This window comes from Rhinoraja longicauda, chromosome 19 (genome assembly GCF_053455715.1).
Source record: "Rhinoraja longicauda isolate Sanriku21f chromosome 19, sRhiLon1.1, whole genome shotgun sequence".
Taxonomy (NCBI): Eukaryota; Metazoa; Chordata; class Chondrichthyes; order Rajiformes; family Arhynchobatidae; genus Rhinoraja; species Rhinoraja longicauda.
The window spans coordinates 8,022,444-8,047,633 of NC_135971.1; the positions used below are offsets into that span (position 1 = coordinate 8,022,444).

The 25,190-nt window shown below is 44.3% G+C and overlaps 2 protein-coding genes across 2 annotated transcripts in view; one reads left to right on the forward strand and one right to left on the reverse strand.

The window, feature by feature from the left end:
- Positions 1-16,064, reverse strand: part of LOC144603039 (zinc-binding protein A33-like) — a 111,608-nt gene extending 95,544 nt beyond the window's left edge. Inside the window, exons 1-2 of the mRNA XM_078416169.1 lie at positions 15,654-16,064; positions 15,479-15,574 (exon numbers count right to left, since the gene is read on the reverse strand). Coding sequence (XP_078272295.1) covers positions 15,479-15,574; positions 15,654-16,064 — 507 coding nt within the window. The remainder of the gene's footprint in view (positions 1-15,478; positions 15,575-15,653) is intronic.
- The window catches only part of LOC144603044 (zinc-binding protein A33-like), a 124,093-nt gene that overhangs the window by 35,759 nt on the left and 63,144 nt on the right, over positions 1-25,190 (forward strand).

Here is a 25,190-nt window from a genome sequence, read left to right on the forward strand (position 1 = left end):
TCTCAATTGAGAAATAAATATCAAATTCCAGGGAATCGTCTTTTTTTCTATTATCAACTACAATCTTTTTTAAGGGAAAAGTTAGGTAATTCAATGTTTCTATTTCAAATTAAAGGAATTGAATCCTTGATTCAGGGCAAGGGAACTAATAAATTTATATCTTCAATGTATAAATTATTACAAAAATCTAGTCCAAAGATAGGAATTCAAAAATCAAGACAAAGATGGGAAACAGATTTGAATATTAGCATTGATGAACCAAGTTGGGAAAGATTGTGTTTAGACAGTATGAAAAATATTATCAATGTGAGATATAGTTTAGTACAATATATATTTTTTACATTAATTATATTTAACTCCGAAAAAAATTAACAATTTAAAACAAAACTTATCTGAAATTTGTTTTAGATGCAACCAAGATGTGGGTACTTTTTTACACTCCACATGGGCATGTCCGAAGGTAACTCCTTTTTGGAAAGACCTTAAAAAAAAATTTGGAACAAACCATTGGATTCAAGGTTGTTTTTATTGGGAGATATCAAAGGAATATTACCAAGGTTAATTTTTAGATAAATATCAGGAAAGATTTCTCAAAATAGCAATAGCAATAGCAAAAAAATATGGAAAGATCACAATGAAATAAGAATTGAAAGATGGTACGCAGAAATCCGCAGTTGTATCCCATTAGAAAAAGCTACTTATAATCTGAGAAATAGATATGATTTCTTTTTGAAAGTTTGGAACCCATTCATTTTAAAACTAGGACTAAGAATTGGAAATATTTAAATTCAGGATTGTTTTGATGCCCTTAATAAGAATGTAATAAGAAATTAGCCGGAAGTGTTTCCTTCTTGACTCCAGGTTTCTTTCTCTCTTTCTTTCTCTCTTTCTTTCTCTCTTTCTTTCTCTCTTTCTTTCTCTCTTTCCTCTTTTTTCTAATGGGGTGGTGGAAAGGTGGTTGTGGGTGGGGAGATAATACAGAACAATACATGTATAATCGAATTTATAATGTAGGTATCATTGGGTACTATGAGTTGTAACATGTATGTGCTTTGTTAAAATTTAAATAATTAAAATTTAAAAAAGAAATGGCCTGCCCCTTATTCTTAAACTATGGCCGTTAATAATCTTATATCTTTCAATAAGATCCCCTCTCATCCTTCTAAATTCCAGTGTATACAAAGCTAGTCGCTCGTCTTTCAACATACGACAGTCCCGCCATTCCGGGAATTAACCTAGTAAACCTACGCTGCACGTCCTCAATAGCAAGAATATCCTTCCTCAAATTTGGAGACCAAAACTGCACACAGTACTCCAGGTGTGGTCTCACTAGGGCCCTGTACAACTGCAGAAGGGCCTCTTTGCTCCTATACTCAACTCTTGTCATGAAGTCCAACATTCCATTGGCTTTCTTCACTGCCTGCTTGTACCTGCATACTTCCTTTCAGTAACTGATGCATTAGGACACCCAGATCTCGTTGTATCCTCGTTCTATCTCTTTTCCCCTTTTAAAATTTTAATTTTAATTTCATGTTTTTCATGTACCTTGTTGTTTGTCGTGACCAATTGGCAGACCAATTTCCCTCTGGGGATAAATACAGATTTATCCTATCGTATCGCTATTGGTAATTGTGGAGTTACAATCTCCTTCTTAAATTATTCCCAGGCTCACCATTGCCACGTTCTTCCTGCCCACATAAAACCCTATTCGTGTTATTCACATTCCCATGGGTTGCACCCGTGGCCTGCCTGGTGATCTGAAACTTACCGATAAGTGAAAAAGGCTTGGATAGGGTGGACGTGGAGAGGATGTTTCTACTCGAAGGATTAGAAGGATGAGAAGAGATCTTATCGAAACATATAAGATTATTAACGGGTTGGACACGTTAGAGGCAGGAAACATGTTCCCAATGTTGGGGGAGTCCAGAACAAGGGGCCACAGTTTAAGAATAAGGGGTAGGCCATTTATAACTGAGTTGAGGAAAAACTTTTTCAGTCAGAGAGTTGTGAATCTGTGGAATTCTCTGCCTCAGAAGGCAGTGGAGGCCAATTCTCTGAATGCATTCAAGAGAGAGCTGGATAGAGCTCTTAAGGATAGCAGAGTCAGGGGGTATGGGAAAAAGGCAGGAACAGGGTAATGATTAAGAATGATCGCCCATGATCACATTGAATGGCGGTGCTGGCTCGAAGGGCGAATGGCCTCCTCCTGCCATTCTGAAAGGGACCCATTTATCCCCACTCTTTGCTTTCTGTCTGTCAACCAACTTTCTATCCATGTCAGTACACTACCTCCAATACAGTGTGCTCTAATTTTGCCCACCAATCTCCTATGTGGGACCTTGTCGAAGGCTTTCTGAAATTCGAGGTACACCACATCCACCGGCTCTCCCCTGTCAATTTTCCTAGTTACATCCTCAAAAAATTCCAGTAGATTAGTGAAGCACGATTTCACCTTCGTAAATCCATGCTGACTCGGAACGATCCTGTTACTGCGATCCAAATGCTCCGCAATTTCATCTTTTATAATTGACTCCAGCATCTTCCCCACCACTGATGTCAGACTAACTGGTCTATAATTTCCCGTTTTCTCTCTCCCTCCTTTCTTGAAAAGTGGGATAACATTAGCTACCCTCCAATCCACAGGAACTGACCCGGAATCTATAGAACATTGGAAAATAATCACTAATGCGTCCACAATTTCTAGAGCCACCTCCTTAAGCACCCTGGGATACAGACCATCAGGCCCTGGAGATTTATCAGCCGTGAGTCCCATCAGTCTACCCTTTTCCTGCCTAATGTGGATTTTCTCCAGTTCCTCTGTCACCCTCGGATCTCTGGCCACTAGAACATCTGGGAGATTGTTTGTATCCTCCTTAGTGAAGACAGATCCAAAGTACCGGTTCAACGTCTGCCATTTCCTTGTTCCCCATAATAAATTCCCCTGCTTCTGTCTTCAAGGGACCCACATTTGCCTTGACTATTTTTTTCCTCTTCACATACCAAGGCCCAAAGGAAGAAAATATTAAAATGATAATTAGAATGATACCATACTGACGGGATAGGCTGGACAGGTCGTGGTTGTGCGTTTTAGCCGGGTAAGACGTCCGTGATGATCGGATAGTGTAATTTTGGATTAGTGATGAATTTGACCAACAGGGAATGGGGAAAGTATCGTTACTTGTGGAGACACCAAATGACAAAGATAAAATATATATTTATATATATATTTAAAAATAAAATGGTCTTCAATATATTCCTTAAGGAATTCAGCAATGAGAAAGTGGAACCTGCCACCACAGATGTGGTTGAAGCAGAGAGTATGTGTTATGGGGTGGGGTGGGGGGGAGGGCTGTTGGAGAAGCACGTGTAGGTCTATCGAGTTCAGGACATTGTTGGTCAGTGCGGTGAATGGGTGGAAGGGGGTTTATCTGGTGCCGCAGAATTGACAGGAGAAGATGGACTGAATGGTCTGTCTGTGACGTAGAATGGGATGTACTACGATTGGCCAGGCCGACCCTGCAACGCTGCCAAGACAATGAGCCTTCATGGTCAGGAACCCTGCACTGACAACAACAATGTCGATGTCGACGTGGAGAGCGGACAACAGTGTGAGCGGCAAAGGCAGCTCACGGAATTGGGAGAGGTCACAAGTGGGTCATTGCTCCATCAGGAAGGGCCATTTGCACCTTGGCGGATGGTAAGAAGAAGATAAACACAGAAGTAAGTACATCATGGTTTAGTATGTTTTTATTTACAGAGTAATATATCAACATATCTGTTGGCCTCCTGCAAGTATTTCATTTATTCCGTCTTTAGACACATGACAATAAGACTCTTGAAACTTCGCCGATGTAAAGAAGTTGACATCTAGAGCAGCGGATACAATAGATGAGGATTGAAGAGGTGCAGGTGAACCTCTGTCTCACCTGGAAAGACTGTTTGGGTCAATGGATGGAATTGAGGGGGGAGGTAAAGGGACAGGTGTTGCATCTCGTGCGGTTGCAGGGGAGTGCCCGGGGATGGAGTGGTTTGGGTAGGAAGGGATGAGTGGACCAGGGAGTTACGGAGGGAACGGTCTCTGTGGAACGCAGAAAGGGGAGGGGATGGGAAGATGTGGCCAGTGGTGGGGTCCCATTGTAGGTGACGGAAATGTTGGTGGATGATTTGTTGGATCCGCTGGCTGGTGGGGTGGAGGTGAGAACGAGGGGGATTCTGTCCTTGTTACGAATGGGGGGAGGGGGAGCAAGAGCAGAGCTGCAGGATGTAGAAGAGACCCTAGTGAGAGCCTCATCTATAATGGAAGAGGGGAAGCCCCGTTCCCTGAAGAATGAGGACATCTCTGATGCCCTAGTGTGAAACACCTCATCCCGGGCACAGATGTGGCGTAGACGGAGGAATTGGGAGTAGGGGATAGACTTTTTGCAGGAGACAGGGAGGGAAGAATTGTGGTCCAGATAGTTGTTCAAGTCAGTGGGTTTATGGTAGATGTCAGTCACTAGTCTGTCTCCTGTGATGGAGACGGTGAGGTCCAGAAACGGGAGGGAGATGTCGGAGACAGTCCAAGTATATTTATGGGCAGGATGGAAATTGGAAGTGAAGTGTATGAAGTCAGTGAGTTCTGCATGGGTACAAGAGGTAGCACCAATGCAGTCGTCGATGTAGCGGAGGTACAGTTCGGGGATGGGGCCAGTGTACGTCCAGAACGGGGATTGTTCGACGTACCCGACAAAGAGGCAGGCATAGCTAGGGCCCATGCGTGTGCCCATAGCTACGCCTCTGGTTTGGAGGAAGTGGGAGGAGACAAAGGAGAAGTTGTTGAGGGTAAGAACCAGCTCTGCTAGGCAGAGGACAGTGTTAGTAGATGGGGATTGGCTGGTTCCAAGGTCGAGGAAGAAATGGAGGGCTTCGAGACCATCCTTGTGGGGGATGGAAGTGTAGAGTGACTGGACATCCATGGTAAAGATGAGGGAGTGGGGGCCTGGAAACCGGAAGTTATCGACGAGCTGGAGAGCGTGTGAGGTGTCTGACGTAGGTGGGGAGGGATTTGACCAGGGGGGATAGGATGGAGTCGAGGTAGGTGGAAATAAGTTCGGTGGGACATGAACAGGCAGAGACAATGGGTCTGTCGGGACAGTTCTGTTTATAGATTTTAGGTAGGAGGTAAAATCGGGCCGTGCGGGGCTGGGGAACGATAAGTTTGGAGGCATTGGAGGGTAGATCGCCGGAGATGGTGAGGTCCGTGATGGTGCTGATGATAAAGGTCTGGTGTTTGTCGGTGGGGCCATGGTCCAGGGATAAGTAGGAAGAGGTGTCTGAGAGTTGTCGTCTGGCCTCGGGTCAGCGGGTTTAATGATTAAGTCTGGGTTGTTGCAGAGTGAGTGGAGGGCTGCACGTTCACGAGGGGAGAGGTTAGTGTTAGTCAGGGGAGTGGAGAATTGGAGGCGATTAATGTCACACCGGCAGTTGGAGATGAAAACTACGGAGGTGATTTAACTATATTCCAGGTGCTGGTGAAGGATTGATAGAATTTGTTAATTACTGACACGGAGCGGAACCGGAGCAGATTCTCAGCCACTGGTTTATATCCCAGATACCGAAAAAAGGATAAAGTTTCTCCGTGAATTTATTCCCAGTGAAGGTGTGGAGATGGGACTTGGTGTCCGCGTCGTAAAATGAAACTGTCCCGGACTCGTAACTGAGATAAACTCCCACCCTCCCGGGGATGGGACGGACGGGGAGAGGGGATTTAGGGGAGGTGACTGCATCAAACTCGTCATCCAACCGCCTGATCCTCCAGACTCCAGTCTCCGGGGTCGCTGTGACCTCTCTCTTCCTCTCCACAGACTCTGCGGCGACTCCCAGACTCCAGCGCCGACTCCCCGCCACCTCCACCTCCCAGTAATGTCTCCCCGATGTGAATCCCTCCGATCCCAGCACACGCGCACTGACTGTAAACCTCTTCCCGGTGTCAGGGAGACTCCTCTGGGTCCCGGTCGCTCTCACCCTCTTCCGATCCTCAGACACCTCGAGCCACGGACCCACTGTTTCCACATCCAGGGTGACGGAGACTGGGGGGAGAAGCAGAGAATCAGAGAGTCCCCGGGGGTCGGGGGGGGACTCGGGCAGCGCGGCCCCGGGACCGGGGGAGAGGCCGCTCGGCCTCAGGCACAGGCGGGCGGACAACTGAAAATGTGTCCGGAGTTTTCTTTCCCCCTCCCCCAACCACGTAAGATGGACAACAGAAATCCTTCCCGGATATTTTCTCCCGAGGTAGAGGCAAAAGTTGTGGTATGTCGTGGGCAAGCAGATGCAATTGGGAGAGAGGAGGTAGGAGAAATGGTGGGTGGATGGGTGTGCGGGCGTGATATTGAGTGCTTTTGCTTATGGTGGTGAAAATGGGGGCTAGATTGGCGGGACAGTTGAGGAGTTAAATGTTTACTGGAGGTAATTAAAAATGAGGAAAGATGTGACTGTGCTGGAGAGAGTGCAAAGGAGATTCACCAGGATGTTGCCTCCATTGGAGGACTTGAATAATGCTGATTTGGAGACCTAGGAGAAGTTTACAAGTTTACGAGGGACAGAGAGGAGGTAGTTAGTCAGATTCAGTTCCCCATCTTAATGGTATCAAAAAAAAGGTTATTGGATTAAAGTGAGAGGATGGAGTTTTAAAGAAGACGAGACCAAGTGGACCCGTTGGGCCCAAATCTCTACTGCATTGGTGCAGCACCCTCTCCTCCACCCTCCCCTTCCGCAAACCTCCATCCCCCCTCCCCAGTCCCTCCACCCACCCTCCCCTCCCCGCTTCGCCTCCCCCCTACTCCATCCCCCTCAATCCCTTTATCCTCCCTTTATTCACAAAATGCTGGAGTAACTCAGCAGGTCAGGCAGCATCTCGGGGCTCCCTCCTCCCTCCCGAGGACATAGATTTAAATTTTAAAATGTGAATAACTTTAAAGACATAACACCGATTTCAATGAAACGCCTTCCATTAGCACCAAAGGGACGACGGTGAGTAAGCTGGGCCTACAATTGTCACGCTATCATGTACCGTTTTGGCTGTAGTTCAGGAACAAACAAACAAACAAGCGAGAGTTTTAGTATATCGATGTGAGGGATAAATCTCTTGCACAGAGAGTAGTTGATACCTGGAACGTGCTCCCGTTGGAGGAGGTGGAATCACTAACTTCAAGGGTCATTTAGACAGACACTTGTACACACGAGGTATATAAGGGCGTTGACGTGTTGTGAACCAATGGGATTGATGTAGATGTGCAATAAGATCGGAATAGAGATAGTGGGTCGAAGGGTCCATTTCTCTGCAGTAGACTGGGACTAAATGAAGTGAATCACTGAGCTTTCACTGCCATCCGATGCGGAGAATCCCAAAGGTCTACCATCCTCTGAGTGCAGAAATATCTCCTTATCTCTGTCCTATATAACCTACTGCCTATTCTGAGATGACAACCTCTGCTCTGGACACCTCAGGAAAGGGAAAGATCCTCCCATCATGCTGCCTGTTAAGTCGAGTAGAATAGACAATAGACAATAGGTGCAGGAGGAGGCCATTCGGCCCTTCGAGCCAGCACCGCCATTCAATGTGATCATGGCTGATCATTCTCAATCAGTATCCCGTTCCTGCCTTCTCCCCATACCCCCTGACTCCGCTATCCTTAAGAGCTCTATCCAGCTCTCCTGAATCTATAGAACATTGGAAAATGATCACCAATGCGTCCACAATTTCTAGCGTCACCTCCTTAAGTACTCTGGGATGCAGACCATCAGGCCCTGGGGGTTCATCAGCCTTCAGTCCCATCAGTCTACCCAACACCATTTCCTGCCTAATGTGGATTTCCTTCAGTTCCTCCCCACCCTAGGATCTCTGCCCACTAGAACATCTGGGAGATTGCTTGTATCTTCCTTAGTGATGACAGATCCAAAGTACCGGTTCAACTCGTGTGCCATTTCCTTGTTTCCCATAATAAATTCCCCCGCTTCTGTCTTCAAGGGATCCACATTTGCCTTGACTATTTTTTTCCTCTTTACATACCTAAAAAGCTTTTACTATCCTCCTTTATATTATTGGCTAGTTTACCCTCGTACCTCATCTTTTCTCCCCATATTGCCTTCTTAGTCATCTTCTGTTGCTCTTTAAAAGAGTCCCAATCCTATGGCTTCCCACTCTTCTTTGCTTTGTTGTACTTCTGCTCTTTTATTTTTATGCTGTCCTTGACTTCCCTTGTCAGCCACGGGTGTCTCTTACTCCCCTTGGAATCTTTCCTCCTCTTTGGGATAAATTGATCCTGCAACTTCTGCATTATTCCCAGGAATACCTGCCATTGCTGTTCCAACGTCTTCCCTTCGAGGCCCTCCTTTCAGTCAATTCTGGCCAGCTCCTGCATCATGCCTCTGTAATCCCCTTTGCTATACTTTAATACTGACACGTCCGATTTTCCCTTCTCCCTCTCAATTTGTAGAGTAAAACTTATCATATTGTGAACTTTGTGTTTCAATGAGATCTCCTCACTTTCTCTTTAACATAGAACATAGACAATAGACAATAGGTGCAGGAGGAGGCCATTCGGCCCTTCGAGCCAGCACCACCATTCAATGTGATCATGGCTGATCATTCTCAATCAGTACCCCGTTCCTACCTTCTCCCCATACCCCCTGACTCCGCTATCCTTAAGAGCTCTATCCATCTCTCTTGAATGCATTCACAGAATTGGCCTCCACTGCCTTCTGAGGCAGAGAATTCTACCGATTCACAACTCTCTGACTGAAAAAGTTTTTCCTCATCTCAGTTCTAAATGGCCTACCCCTTATTCTTAAACTGTGGCCCCTGGTTCTGGACTCCCCCAACATTGGGAACATGTTTCCTGCCTCTAACATGTCCAACCCCTTAATAATCTTATATGTTTCGATAAGATCTCCTCTCATCCTTCTAAATTCCAGTGTATACAAGCCTAGTCGCTCCAGTCTTTCAACATACAGCAGTCCCGCCATTCCGGGAATTAACCTAGTAAACCTACGCTGCACGCCCTCAATAGCAAGAATATCCTTCCCCCAATAGAAACATACAGAACAGGTACACGCCCTTTGGCCCAGCATATCAGCGCCATCCATGATGCCTATGAACATAAACTAATCCCATTTGGTTTGACATGGCCCGTTTCCCTCTTTTCCTTGCCCGTGCCTATCCCACGTTCCCTGTAATGGCTGTGTAAATAACTCTTAAACATCGGTGTGATCGCTGCTACTGCAGTGCCCCCTGGAAGCATATTCTTAGAAGTTACGCGTATTTTTAAAAATTCTTACAATCCTCCGTTAAATTTTCGTACTGTTTCCTTGAACATATGCCCTCTGCGATTTACACCTTCTAAACTCTCCTCAATACAGGCCTAGGCCACTCAAACACTCCTCATATAGCAAAGTTATCATCTTTAAAACTAGACTTGTCAATCTTTGCTGCATTAATTATCCGCCAATTTTTTCCCTTTCATCATCATACCACAATATTACCACTGGAACCATGTGTCTGTTTTTATGACTTTTAAGAGCAACAAAAGTTAACTAAAAAGGCAATACGGGGAGAAAAGATGAGGTACGAGGGTAAACTAGCCAATAATATAAAGGAGGATAGCAAAAGTTTTTTTACGTACGTGAAGAGGAAAAAAATAGTCAAGGCAAATGTGGGTCCCTTGAAGACAGAAGCAGGGGGATTTATTATGGGGAACAAGGAAATGGCAGACGAGTTGAACCGGTACTTTGGATCTGTCTTCACTAAGGAAGATACAAGCAATCTCCCAGATGTTCTAGTGGCCAGAGATCCTAGGGTGACGGAGGAACTGAAGGAAATCCACATTAGGCAGGAAATGGTGTTGGGTAGACTGATGGGACTGAAGGCTGATAAATCCCCAGGGCCTGATGGTCTGCATCCCAGAGTACTTAAGGAGGTGGCTCTAGAAATTGTAGATGCATTGGTGAACATTTACCAATGTTCTATAGATTCAGGATCAGTTCCTGTGGATTGGAGGGTAGCTAATGTTGTCCCACTTATTAAGAAAGGAGGGAGAGAGAAAACGGGAAATTATAGACCAGTTCATCTTACATCAGTGGTGGGGAAGATGGTGGAGTAAATTATAAAAGACAAAATTGCGGAGCATTTGGATGGCAGTAACAGGATCGTTCCGAGTCAGCATGGATTTACGAAGGGGAAATCATGCTTGACTAATCTTCTGGAATTCTTTGAGGATGTAACTAGGAAAATAGACAGGGGAGAGCCAGTGGATGTGGTGTACCTTGACTTTCAGAAAGCCTTCGACAAGGTTCCACATAGGAGATTAGTGGGCAAAATTAGAGCACAAGGTATTGGAGGTAGGGTACTGACATGGATAGAAAATTGGTTGACAGGAAGAAAGCAAAGAGCGGGGATAAATGAGCCCCTTTCAGAATGGCAGGCAGTAACTAGTGTGGTACCGCAAGGCTCGGTGCTGGGACCGCAGCTATTTACAATATACATTAATGACTTGGATGAAGGGATTAAAAGTACCATTAGCAAATTTGCAGATGATACAAAGCTAGGTGGTAGTGTGAACTGTGAGGAAGATGCTATGAAGTTGCAGGGTGACTTGGACAGGTTGTGTGAGTGGGCGGATGCATGGCAGATGCAGTTTAATGTGGATAAGTGTGAGGTTATCCACTTTGGTGGTAAGAATAGAACGGCAGAGTATTATCTGAATGGTGTCAAGTTAGAAAAAGGGGACGTACAACGGGTGTCCTAGTGCATCAGTCACTGAAAGGAAGCATGCAGGTACAGCAGGCAGTGAAGAACGCCAATGGAATGTTGGCCTTCATAACAAGGGGAGTTGAGTATAGGAGCAAAGAGGTCCTTCTCCAGTTGTACAGGGCCCTAGTGAGACCGCACCTGGAGTAATGTGTGCAGTTTTGTTCTCCAAATTTGAGGAAGGTTATTCTTGCTATTGAGGGCGTGCAGCGTAGGTTTACTAGGTTAATTCCCGGAATGGCGGGACTGTTATATGTTGAAAGACTGGAGCGACTAGGCTTGTATACACTGGAATTTAGAAGGATGAGAGGGGATCTTATCGAAACGTATAAGATTATTAAGGGGTTGGACACTTTAGAGGCAGGAAACATGTTCCCAATGTTGGGGGAGTCCAGAACAAGGGGCCACAGTTTAAGAATAAGGGATAGCCCATTTAGAACTGAGATGAGGAAAAACCTTTTCGGTCGGAGAGTTGTGAATCTGTGAAATTCTCTGCCTCCAAAGGCAGTGGAGGCCAATTCTCTGAATGCATTCAAGAGAGAGCTAGATAGAGCTCTTAAGGATAGCGGAGTCAGGGGAGAAGGCAGGGACGGGGTACTGATTGAGAATGATCAGCCATGATCACATTGAATGGCGGTGCTCGCTCGAAGGGCCGAATGGCCTCCTCCTGCACCTATTGTCTATTGTGCTCCTGTGTTACCTGTGTTCCAGGATCTAACATCTCCAGCTGACCATGTGTGCGTGAGGCTTCTCAGTCAGTGGGTTGGTGCAGGAATGAAACTCCAATTACCATTCAGTGCTTATCCTGACCAATCTTTGCATCACATAAAAACATCAATGTGTCCCACAAACCAAGTGAAATAAGTCCATATGTTTTACCTTGTTTAAAGGAGTCAAACGTTTCTATCAACTCTGCCTTCAACAAAAAGAGGTGGTTGAATTTTTCCGCCGTTATGGCACCATCTGTCACTGACAATGAATTCACCTCATCACTAATCCTGCAAATATTAAATAGCTGATTACAAATTGTGCATTGATGTTTATGAGGAAATATGTTACGTGCAGAGTTTCAGTGAAGAACATGCCCTACCTTCGCTTGCGAACAGCTTCCTCCTGAAATAAATAAAACACAAGACTGAATTGACCGAGACAGAACTACTGAGAGCATGAATTTCACCCAGATTATTACGAGGTGTTAAAAATTCCCATTTCTCCACTCTCACCCCCAATGACACACAGAGAAGAATAATGATATTGCAGACATAGAACCGATGGAGGAAGTATAAAAATTATTCGAAAAATTACACGATGCTGACAGGATAGTCTAGACAGGTTGTGCCTTTCGGCCGAATAAGGGGTAGGCAATTTCGAACGGAGATCAGGAGAAACTTTTTCAGCCAGAGAGGTGTGAATCTGTGGAATTCTGTGCCTCAGAAGGCAGTGGAGGCCATTTCTCTGGATGCTTTCAAGAGAGAGCAAGATAGAGCTCTTAAGGATAGCGGAGTCAGGGGGTATGGGGAGAAGGCAGGAACAGGGTACTGATTGAGAATGATCAGCCATGATCACATTGAATGGAGTTGCTGGCTCGAAGGGCTGCATGGTCTACTTCTGCACTTGTTATCTCTTGTCTATTGAATATGATGTTAGTGATGTGTAGGAAGGAACAGCAGATGCAGACAATAGACAACATAGTTGAATTTGTTTCAAATATATCAGATGTCATTTTGTGATGGTGCACATTTATATAAGCAAATTTAAATAGACTTCCTTACCTCTAGAAATTTCATGCTGTCTTTTTGTTCCATCCATTCCTGTAAACGCAGGAGTTCCTCCTGGTTAGAATTTAAATTCTCTTGAATATCCCGAAGATTTTTCTCCATTAGATTTAGAATACGCTCCTCATCTTTGCGGATATCTTTGAGGAAGTACTTTTCTTTCTCAGTGATAATCTGGTGCAGTTCAGCAAACTGGGATGTGACATGGGACTGAAGGCTGTGTGACTCTTCCTGTCAAATGAATGATGAAGATTAACATAATATATTTCTGTTTTGTGTTTGCTTACAGAATAAGTGGCTATATAGCCCATCAGCGCCCGGTTCTCAGAATTATCTAATCAATCAAATTCTCTCCCATTTTCCTGAAACAAATGGGACAAAGGAAGGATATAGGTGGAGACAGGAAGACAGAAGGAGATCTGGGAAGGGGGAAGGGAAGAGAGGGACAGGGGAATTATCTAAAGTTGGAGAAGTCAATGTTCATACCACTGGGCTGCAGGCTGCCCAGGCGAAATTTCACAAACTTTCAGCTATTTTTTCCGCCGCTCCAGATGGCAACCTATTTACATCGGCGAAACCATATAACCATATAACAATTACAGCACGGAAACAGGCCCGTTCGGCCCTACCAGTCCACGCCGACCATTTTCTCTGACCTAATATCATCTACCTGCTCTCAGACCATAACCCTCCAATCCCCTCCCATCCATATACCTATCCAATTTACTCTTAAATATTAAAATCGAGCCTGCCTCCACCACTTCCACCGGAAGCTCATTCCACACAGCCACCACCCTCTGAGTAAAGAAGTTACCCCTCATGTTACCCCTAAACTTTTGTCCCTTAATTCTGAAGTTATGTCCCCTTGTTGGAATCTTCCCCACTCTCAAAGGGAAAAGCCTACCCACGTCAACTCTGTCCGTCCCTCTTAAAATTTTTAAAACCTCTATCAAACTCGGGCTCGGCGATCGCTTCGCTCAACACCTGCGCTCGGTCCGAGTTAACCAATCTGATCTCCCGGTGGCTGAGCACTTCAACTTCCCCCTCCCAGTCTGACCTTTCTGTCATGGGCCTCCTCCAGTGCCATAGTGAGGCCCACCGGAAATTTGAGGAACAGCACCTCATATTTCGCCTGGGCAGCCTGCAGCCCAGTGGTATAAACATTGACTTCTCCAACTTTAGATAGTTCCTCTGTCCCTCCCTTCCCCTCCCCCTTCCCAGATCTCCCTCTATCTTCCTGTCTCCACCATTATCCTTCCTTTGTCCCACCCCCCTGACATCAGTCTGAAGAAGGGTCTCGATCCGAAACGTTGCCCATTCCTTCTCTCCTGAGATGCTGCCTGACCTGCTGAGTTACTCCAGCATTTTGTGATTAAATACTTCCTTACATAATCGGTGATTATTCAAAGTCTAAGGCGGTTCGCAGAGCTACCACAGTAATCCATTATATCAAATATTCGGCCTCACATCCCTTTTCCCGAGACTCTCATTCGGAATGAGGATCTCGACCAGAAACGTCACCCATTCCTTCACTCCAGAGATGCTGCCTGACCCACCGAGTCAGGTGGCCCATTCATTCATGCGCTACACAGGGTCAATTACAGCAGCAAATTTATCCAGTCTATCCCTTATGCATTAAATGGGGGATAAACTACACAACACCAGAAACTCCACACAGAGTGGACAAGGTCCCACATAGGAGATTAGTGGGCAAAATTAGAGCACATGGTATTGGGGGTAGGGTACTGACATGGATAGAAAATTGGTTGACAGGCAGAAAGCAAAGAGTGGGGATAAATGGGTCCCTTTCAGAATGGCAGGCAGTGACTAGTGTTGTACCGCAAGGCTCGGTGCTGGGACCGCAGCTATTTACAATATACATTCATGACTTGGATGAAGGGATTAAAAGTACCATTAGCAAATTTGCAGATGATACAAAGCTGGGTGGTAGTGTGAACTGTGAGGAAGATGCTATGAGGTTGCAGGATGACTTGGACAGGTTGTGTGAGTGGGCGGATGCATGGCAGATGCAGTTTAATGTGGATAAGTGTGAGGCTATCCACTTTGGTGGTAAGAATAGGAAGGCAGATTATTATCTGAATGGTGTCAAGTTAGGAAAAGGGGACGTACAACGAGATCTGGGTGTCCTAGTGCATCAGTCACTGAGAGGAAGCATGCAGGTACAGCAGGCAGTGAAGAAAGCCAATGGAATGTTGGCCTTCATAACAAGAGTATAGGAGCAAAGTGGACCTTCTGCAGTTGTACAGGGCCCTAGTGAGACGGCACCTGGAGTACTGTGTGCAGTTTTGGTCTCCAAATTTGAGGAAGGATATTCTTGCTATTGAGGGCGTCCAGCGCAGGTTTACTGGGTTAATTCCCGGAATGGCGGGACTGTCGTATTTTGAAAGACTGGAGCGACTAGGCCTGTATACACTGGAATTTAGAAGGAGAGGGGATCTTATCGAAACATATAAGATTATTAAGGGGTTGGACACGTTAGAGGCAGGAAACATGGTCCCAATGTTGGGGGAGTCTAGAATCAGGGGCCACAGTTTAAGAATAAGGGGTAGGCCATTTAGAACGGAGATGAGGAAAAACATTTTCTGTCAGAGAGTTGTGAATCTGTGGAATTCTATGCCTCAGAAGGCAGTGGAGGCCAATTCTCTGAATGCATTCAAGAGAGAGCTAGATAGAGCTCTAAAGGATAGCAGAGTTATGGGGTATGGGGAGAAGGCAGGAACGGGGTACTGATTGTGAATGATCAGCCATGATCACATTGGATGGCGGTGCTGGCTCGAAGGGCCTCCTGCACCTATTGTCTATTGTCTATTGCAGCAGCAAATTTATCCAGTCTATCCCTTATGCATTAAATGGGGGGAAAACGACACAATACCAGAAACTCCGCACAGAGTGGCCTTACCCGAACTCCGGAAATCTTCCCCTTCTGCAGCCGCTCCATTTCCTCCAACTCTGACTTCTTTTTGGTGAGAGATTGTACGGAAGATTTAACCTGATCCTGGGATCAGAGAGCAAAGGGGGTTAGACAATGACGAATCAAGCAGGTGAACGAGTGGCCATAGTGCGTTTTATTTTACCTTGCGCATTTCAACAGCTTCCCGAAGCGGCATGAAGTTGTGAGACTTGTGTTCCCGCGCGTCTCTGCAGATCAAGCAGATCAGTTTCTGGTCCGTTTCGCAAAACAGCTTCAGTTCTTCCTCATGTTCCTCGCAGCGAAGTTTACTTTCTTTGCGCGGCGGATTCAGGCTCAGTGTTCGAGCTTTCTCAGCCAGTCTCGCCAAGGCCCGACTCACCCTGAGGGTGCGGTCTACAAACTGCTCTCTACATTCCGGGCAGGAGTTTCTCGCCTCCCGGTCCCAACTCTGCGTGATGCAGGAGCGGCAGAAGTAGTGGCCGCACTCCAGTGCCACCGGATCGGTGAAGAAATCCAGGCAAATGGGACAAACTGCCTCCTCGGTCCAACTCTCGACCTGGTCTTTCGCAGCCATCTTTACTCTGGCACTTCCTGGTTCAAAATGGGAGTGTCCACTGCGCACGCTGCCGTCTGGGGAATGAATGTTATTTGTGGACAATAGAGTCTACAAATAAGAAGTAAGAAAAGGTAAATAAGAAAAAATGTCAAGCTTTGTAATTATTTACTGGGTATGAATTGGGACCCCATGGGAATAAAACGTAAGTTTAATGTTCATGGTTGGTAAAAATATTTTAAAATTTAAATCCTGATTTTAATGCTAAATCTGAGTGAGGCATTGTTCTTTAGTGCTGGGGGAGGGAATGGTGGGAGGCAGAGGGATTAAAGACATTTCAGGTCAGCAAGGGTTACAGAGGAATGTCAGAAGACTGAGGTCATGGGTAAGGGGGTTACCCACAAGACCACTACTAGCAGTAAATAACGGATTTAATAGCCTGATATTTGTAGCATTGTCTGTTTGTCATGAAAATATTATGACAAGACTGTAATTTTGTAAGGTGTTATCTGATTAAAATATCTCTAATTTTATTGGTTTGCTTTTTTTTAAACATATTTTCCTCCATGTTTTGACCTGATATTTACTAAGACAAATAAATATCATTAAAAATATAATGTTTTCCTTTTTAGTTTTAGTTTTGGCAGTCTAATTTTATGTTACTGAAATGTAAATTCGCACATTTTTCTTAGAGGTTCCCGTAGTTCATTACCGTATTTCCCGTAGTTCATTACCGTATATACGCTCAATATAGTTCAAACAATCATCAGTCAAGATTTTGAAAACATTTGGTATATATGTGTACTTTGTGATTACTGAAACTAATACAAATTAACAGTTTAAAAAACTGCATACATGAATAAATATTATTGCATACATGCATTACTTAATATTTATATAAAATTTTTGTAACAAAATGTGTATGTAACAATAAAAACGTATGTGTAAATTTTGTTCATGTCTTGCGGCTCTCAAACATCTGAACTTTATCGTATGTGGCTCTTACATTAAACAAGTTTGGCCACCCCTGCAATAGACAATAGGTGCAGGAGGAGGCCATTCGGCCCTTCGAGCCAGCACCGCCATTCATTGTGATCATGGCTGATCGTCCACAATCAATAACCCGTGCCTGCCTTCTCCCCATATCCCCTGATGCCACTAGTCCCTGGAGCTCTATCTAACTCTCTCTTAAATCCATCCAGTGATTTGCCTTCCACTGCCCTCTATTTCAGATTCCATCCGAAGTTGCTTTAGGAAAGATGTGACCTGCTGGCATAATTTTTACACCTCCTTTTTCAGGAGATGTCAGTGTCAAGTCTAGGTGGCCCTTCGTCCCATCGAGTCAAGGCTAATCATTAACCATCCATTTACATTAAGCCTGCACCGCGACTCCAAGACGGGCCTCACTGGTCAATAGACAATAGACAATAGGTGCAGGTGGAAGCCATTCGGCCCTTCGAGCCAAGAGGCAGAGAATTCCACAGATTCACAAAGCTCTGACTGAAAAAGTTTTTCCCCATCTCAGTTCTAAATGGCCTACCCCTTATTCTTAAACTGTGGCCCCTTGTTCTGGACTCCCCAACATTGGGAACATGTTTCCTGCCTCTAACGTGTCCAACCCCTTAATAATCTTATACGTTTCAATAAGATCTCCTCTCATCCTTTTAAATTTCAGTGTATACAAGCCTAGTCGCTCCAGTCTTTCAACATATGATAGTCCCGCCATTCCGGGAATTAACCTAGTAAACCTACGCTACACGCCCTCAATAGCAAGAATACCCTTCCTCAAATTTGGAGACCAAAACTGCACACAGTACTCCAGGTGCGGTCTCGCTAGGGCCCAGTACAACTGCAGAAGGACCTCTTTGCTCCTATACTCAACTCCTCTTGTTATGAAGGCCAACATTCCATTGGCTTTCTTCACTGCCTGCTGTACCTGCATGCTTCCTTTCAGTGACTAATGCACTAGGATACCCAGATCTCGTTGTACGTCCCCTGTTCCTAACTTGACATTCAGATAATACTCAGATAATACTCTGCCTTCCTATTCTTACCACCAAAGTGGATAACCTCACACTTATCCACTTTAAACTGCATCTGCCATGCATCCGCCCACTCACACAACCTGTCCAAGTAACCCTGCAATCTCATATCTTCTTCCTCACAGTTCACACTACCACCCAGCTTTGTATCATCTGCAAATTTGCTAATGGTTCTTTTAATCCCTTCATCCAAGTCATTAATGTATATTGTAAATAGCTGCGGTCCCAGCACCGAGCCTTGCGGTACCCCACTAGTTACTGCCTGCCATTCTGGTCAGCTCAGGACCAGAGTAGAAAGGGAGTCATCCTCCACTCTTTGAGAAACCACTCGAGAAGAAGATAACGAATGTCTCTGTACAGCCAGCAGGTGGCAACGTTTATTCGCTCTCATCCTCGACTTTCACCCGAGAAGGGGCGGAGCCTGAAGTAATATTAATAACCTCAGTATAACAAAAATAACTGCAGATGCTGGTACAAATCGAAGGTATTTATTCACAAAATGCTGGAGTAACTCAGCAGGTCAGGCAGCATCTCAGGAGAGCATGGGTCGAGCCCCTTCTTCTGAAGAAGAACCTCAAATCTTTAACATACTTAGGAAATCCGCACGAAGCATTGAAGGGCACAAAACTCCAAGACTGTTGTTTACGATCGTTCAATATGATTGATCCTTCTACGTCCTTCGAAATGGCCGTGGGGAACGAAGGGTCTCGACCCGAAACGCCGCCCATTCCTTCTCTCCAGAGATGCTGCCTGACCTGCTGAGCAGTTCTGTTCTGCGCTGCGCGTCACCTGTTTTCGATGTCGTTTTTTGTGCCTGCTTCAACTACCTCCCCTGACAGCCCGTTCCATATACCATATATGTGTGAAAACGTTGACCCTAGGATTCCCTTTAAATCTCCCCATCTCACCTTAAACCTAACCCCACTAGTTCTAGATTGCCCAACAATGGGATAAAGACCGTTCATTCACCCTTTCGATGCCCCTCGTGATTTTATATGCCTCTATGTTATCTCTCCTCAACGTTTTGCGCTCCAAGAAATAGTCCCCAGTCTATCCAACTTGGCCAAATTATTCCTCTTAAATATTCTCTACACGCTTTCCATTTAAGGGCGCCTTTCCGAAATCAGGTTGATCAAAAACTAAACATAACACGCCAAGCGAGACCTCGCTAACGCATTGTACAGCTGCAGTAGAATGTGCAGGAAAGAACTGCAGATGTTGGTTTAAATCGAAGGTAGACACAAAATGCTGGAGTAACTCAGCGGTTCAAGGCAGCATCTCTGGAGAGAAGGAATTGGGTGACGTTTCGGGTCGAGACCATTCTTCAGACTGATGTCAGGGGAGTGGACGGAACAAAGATAGAATGTAGTCGGAGACAGGAAGACTAGTGGGAGAACTTGGAAGGGGAGGGGATAGAGAGGGAAAGCAAGGGCTATCTGAAGTTAGTGTAAGAAAATAACTGCAGAAGCTGGTACAAATCAAAGGTATTTATTCACAAAATGCTGGAGTAACTCAGCAGGTCAGGCAGCATCTCTGGAGAGAAGGAACTGGGTGACGTTTCGGGTCGAGACCCTTCTTCAGACTGATGTCAGGGGGGCGGGACAAAGGAAGGATATAGGTGGAGACAGGAAGATAGAGGGAGAACTGGGAAGGGGGAGGGGAAGAGAGGGACAGAGGAATTATCTAAAGTTGGAGAAGTCAATGTTCATACCGCTGGGCTGCAAGCTGCCCAAGCGAAATATAAGGTGCTGTTCCTCCAATTTCCGGTGGGCCTCACTATGGCACTGGAAGAGGCCCATGACAGAAAGGTCAGACTGGGAGAGGGAGGGGGAGTTGAAGTGCTCAGCCACCGGGAGATCAGGTTGATTAAGGCGGGCTGAGCGAAGGTGTTCAGATAATAATCTGTCTTCCTATTCCAACCACCAAAGTGAATAACCTCACACTTATCCATATTAAACTGCAAGGGTTCATCGTGAAGTTGTCCGAGCAAACCTCCAACTAATCTCAAAGGAGTTAGTTCTTGAAAGTGAATATACCAGACATATGGACCTGGGACAGTGTAAAGCAGAACAAAGGGGGCAACGCCAAAATGGTGCCATACGTGGATGGGAAACGATGGTGAAATATAAATTTAGAGCGACTGTTGAATGGTAACGTGTGAACACCGGTGAAATGTGGCGTTCCACTGTCTCTGTGTAATCTACATGTGTAGGAAGGAACTGCAGATACTGGTTTAAACCGAAGATAGACACTAAAAGATGGAGTAACTCAACGGGTCTGACAGCACCTCTGGAGAAAAGGAATGGGCGACGTTTCGGGTCGAGACCCTTCTTCAGAGTGAGCGTTAGGGGAAAGAGAAACGATAGATCTAGACGAGGATGCAGAGAGATATAGAACACACGAATGAAAAAAAAGTTAGGGTGATAACTGAAACAGGCCATTGTTAGCTGGGTATTTATTCACAAAATGCTGGAGTAAGTCAGCAGGTCAGGCAGCATCACCGGGGGTGACTGTGGCATTCCCGTTGACTGCCCTTTAGTTTTCCATCGCATGCGGGCACTATTGTGGTACAGCTAAAATGACCTGCTGTCGCACAGATCCAACGACCCAGTGTTGGCTTCGAACTGGTGCTCGCTGTGTCGAGTCTGAACGTTCTCGCTCTAACCTCGCGGACCTCTCCTCGATACTCCAGTTTAGTCGCACTAAAAAATAGAGTTGCTTCTATTCTTTGGTAACGATTGAAGGGATTTAGCGGAACACGGGGCGAGCTAAACTGGGATTAGTTTAAACGGGTGTTTGAGAGCTTGACGAGAAGCCACACAGATTCACAGAATTACACAACGTGCTGGAGTAACTCGGCGGGTCAGGCACCATCTCTGGAAAACGTATCGGTGATGTTTCGGGTTGGGACCCCTCTTCGGTCTGGAGATGGACCCGCACCCGAAACGTCATCTACCCATGTTTTATCCCAAGAAGGACCCCGTCCCGAAACCTCGCCGATCCGTGTTCTTCAGGGACGCTACCTGGCCGCTGACTTACTCCAGCATGTTGCGGTTCCTTGTTTCTACTTCGTGAAGTTAAACTCCGAAAACTCTCCGAATCCCACGGACAATAAACGTTTCCATGCGTTCTCGAGGAACAGCACTTCGTCTCATGAGTATAGGAGCAAAGAGGTCATTCTGCAGTTGTACACGGCCCTAGTGAGACCGCACCCGGAGTACAGTGTGCAGTTTGGTCTCCAAATTTGAGGAAGGATATTCTTGTTCTTGAGAGCGTGCAGCGTAGGTTTACTAGGTTAATTCCCGGAATGGCGTGACTGTCGTATGTTGAAAGACTGGAGCGACTAGGCTTGTATACACTGGAATTTAGAAGGATGAGAGGGGATCTTATCGAAACATAAGATTATTAAGGGGTTGAACACGTTAGAGGCAGGAAACATGTTCCTAATTTTGGGGGTGTCCAGAACCAGGGGCCACAGTTTAAGAATAAGGGGTAGGCCATTTAGAACGGCGATGAGGAAAAACTTTTTCAGTCAGAGAGTTGTAAATCTGTGGAATTCTTTGCCTCAGAAAGCAGTGGAGGCCATTTCTCTGAATGCATTCAAGAGAGAGCGAGATGGAGCTCATAAGGATAGCGGAGTCAGGGGATATGGGGAGAAGGCAGGAACGGGGTACTGATTGAGAATGATCAGCCATTATCACATTGAATGGCGGTGCTGGCTCGAAGGGCCGAATGGCCTGCTCCTGCACCTATTGTCTATTGTCCATTGTCTATTGAGTAGGAGCGTTAGAAACCTGAGCCTCAGCGGCGGAGGGAAGGGGGGTCGCGATAGACCCGCGATCAGCGGCCGATGAGCGTGAGAGGGGGAGGGGAAGACGATGGTGGACCCAGCGTGGGGGGAGCGGCAAGAGGCACGGTGGGAGACCCGGTGTTGGGAAGGGGAGGGGTCGACCGCTGGACTCTAGTTTTAGAATCCTCAGTCCAGGGGAATAGTCTACTTTGTTTAGACAATAGACAATAGGTCGCAGGAGTAGGCCATTCGGCCCTTCGAGCCAGCACCACCATTCAATGTGATCATGGCTGATCATTCTCAATCAGTATCCCGTTCCCGCCTTCTCCCCATACCCCCCCCCCCTTGACTCCGCTATCCTTAAGAGCTCTATCTAACTCTCTCTCTTGAATGCATTCAGAAAATAGACAATAGACAATAGGTGCAGGAGTAGGCTATTCGGCCGTTCGAGCCAGCACCACCATTCAATGTGATCATGGCTGATCATCCTCAATCAGTACCCCGTTCCTGCCTTCTCCCCATACCCCCTGACTCCGTTATCCTTTAGAGCCCTATCTAGCCCTCTCTTGAAAGCATTCAGAGAATTGGCCTCCATTGCCATCTGAGGCAGAGAATTCCACAGATTCACAACTCTCTGACTGAAAAAGTTTTTCCTCATCTCCGCTCGAAATGGCCTGCCCCTTATTTCAGATACGAAAAAAATACAACTTGCAAATAAAAAATTTCAATACAATACTTTACATACTTACAGAACAGAAAAACGAATATTACGAACTAAACAAAGGTATTATGAATTAGGAGAAAGAGCGCACAAGGTATTGGCATGGCAACTGAAAGAAGAACAAATATTAAGAACAATAAATTCAATTAGAACAGATCAAAACATTATTACTTATAAACCTAGAGAAATCAATGAGGTATTTAAGCAATTCTACACTAATCTGTATCATTCTGAATCTGAAAAGGATGAAATTAAGATAAATATTTTTTTATCCAAGATACAATTACCAACAATCTCTAATGAGGAGCAGATGGGACTAAATGCCTCCTTTACTTTGAGAGAAGTGGAGGAAGTATTACATTCTTTACCAAGTAATAAATCACCAGGGGAAGATGGTTTCCCGCCTGAGTTCTATAGAAAAAATAAAGATTTGTTGTTACCAGTATTTATGGAAGTGATACATCAAGCGGAAAAAACTTTTACATTACCAGAATCCTTCTCAATGGCAATTATAACCGTAATTCCAAAAAAAGGGAAAGACCCTTTAAAAGCTTCTTCTTATAGACCAATATCATTGTTGAATAAGAAAATAACTGCAGATGCTGGTACAAATTGATTTATTCACAAAATGCTGGAGTAACTCAGCAGGTCAGGCAGCATCTCGGGAGAGAAGGAATGGGTGACGTTTCGGGTCGAGACCCTTCTTCATTATAAAATAGTCGCTAAGCTTTTGGCAAGGAGATTGGCAGAATTTTTACCTAAGCTGGTTAAAGAGGACCAAACTGGATTTGTCAAAAAAAAGGAGATTATCTGATAATGTAGCAAGATTTATAAGTATTTTACATTTAGCACAGAAAAGGAAGGAATTGAGTGCAGCAGTTGCTTTAGATGCTGAAAAGGCGTTTGACAGGTTAGAATGGGATTTTTTATTTAAAGTATTAGAGAAGTATGGATTGGGACATGGTTTCATTAACTGGGTAAAAGCTCTTTATAAACAACCTAAAGCCAAAGTGGGGACAAATGGCCAATCTTCTCAATCATTTAATTTGGAAAGATCCAGTTGACAGGGATGTCCCTTGTCAACAGCTTTATTTGTATTGGCTATTGAACCTCTGGCAGAACTAATAAGATCAGATTTAGACTTTAGAAGGATTTAAAGTTAATCAGGAAAATCACAAAATTACTTTATTTGCAGATGATGTTTTAATTTGTCTTACTAGACCATTGGAATCCTTAAGAAAATTATATTTCAGACTGGAAGAATACGGGAAAGTATCAGGATACAAAATTAATAAAGATAAAACTGAAATAATGCCTCTTTTTGAAGGCAATTATGATCAATGTAAAAGAGAAAGTCAGTTTAAATGGCAAACAGAAGGCATTAAGTACCTAGGGGTTAAAGTAGATAATAAGTTAAATAATCTGTATAAACTAAATTATAAACCACTAATTTTAAAAAATAGATGAGGACCTGAAGAAATGGATGAATTTTCCAATTACATTGCTAGGGAGAGTGAACTGTATTAAGATGAATATTTTTCCGAGGATACAGTATTTATTCCAAACACTACCTATACCATTACCAAATTTTTTTTTTCAAGAATTGAATTAAATTGTGCGAAATTTTCTTTGGAAAGGTAAAATGCCAAGAGTGTCTATGGAAAAATTAACATGGAAATTTGAATTAGGTGGATTGCAATGACCAAATTTTAAAAATTACTATCTGGCAGCACAAATGAGTTTTATTTCATCCTTTTATCCAGAGGGTGGAAAAACAGCATGGGTTAAAATTGAAATGGATAAAATAAAAGGACTATGCCCAGAAGAATTTATCTATAAGTGGGAAGCGAAGCTATTAGTTAAGGATCAAGAGTCTCCTTTGCTAAAACATTTAATTAATACATTGTTGAAAACAGTTAAAGCTAATGATAAAATATTTTTTCTAACAGCTAAAACTCCATTAGTAAAAAATAAATTACTGCCGTTTGCTTGGAATAATCAAATATTACAAGTCTGGGAACAGAAGGGTATTAAACATATAAGAGATTGCTATGAAGGAAATAATTTTTTGACGTTTTCTCAATTGAGAAACAAATATCAAATTCCAGGGAATAGTTTTTTTTTTCTATTATCAACTACAATCTTTTTTAAGGGAAAAGTTAGGTAATTCAATGTTTCTATTTCAAATGAAAGGAATTGAATCCCTGATTCAGGGCAAGGGAACTAAAAAAATTATATCTTCAATGTATAAATTATTACAAAAATCTAGTCCAAAGATAGGAATTCAAAAATCAAGACAAAGATGGGAAACAGATCTGAATATTAGCATTGATGAACCAAGTTGGGAAAGATTGTGTTTAGAAAGTATGAAAAATACTATTAATGTGAGATATAGTTTAGTACAATATAATTTTTTACATCAATTATATTTAACTCCGAAAAAATTAAACAATTTAAATCCAAATTTACCTGACATTTGTTTTAGATGCAACCAGGATGTGAGTACTTTTTTACACTCCACATGGGCATGTCCGAAGTTAACTCCTTTTTGGAAAGACCTAAAAAACTTTTTGGAACAATTGATGAATAAGACC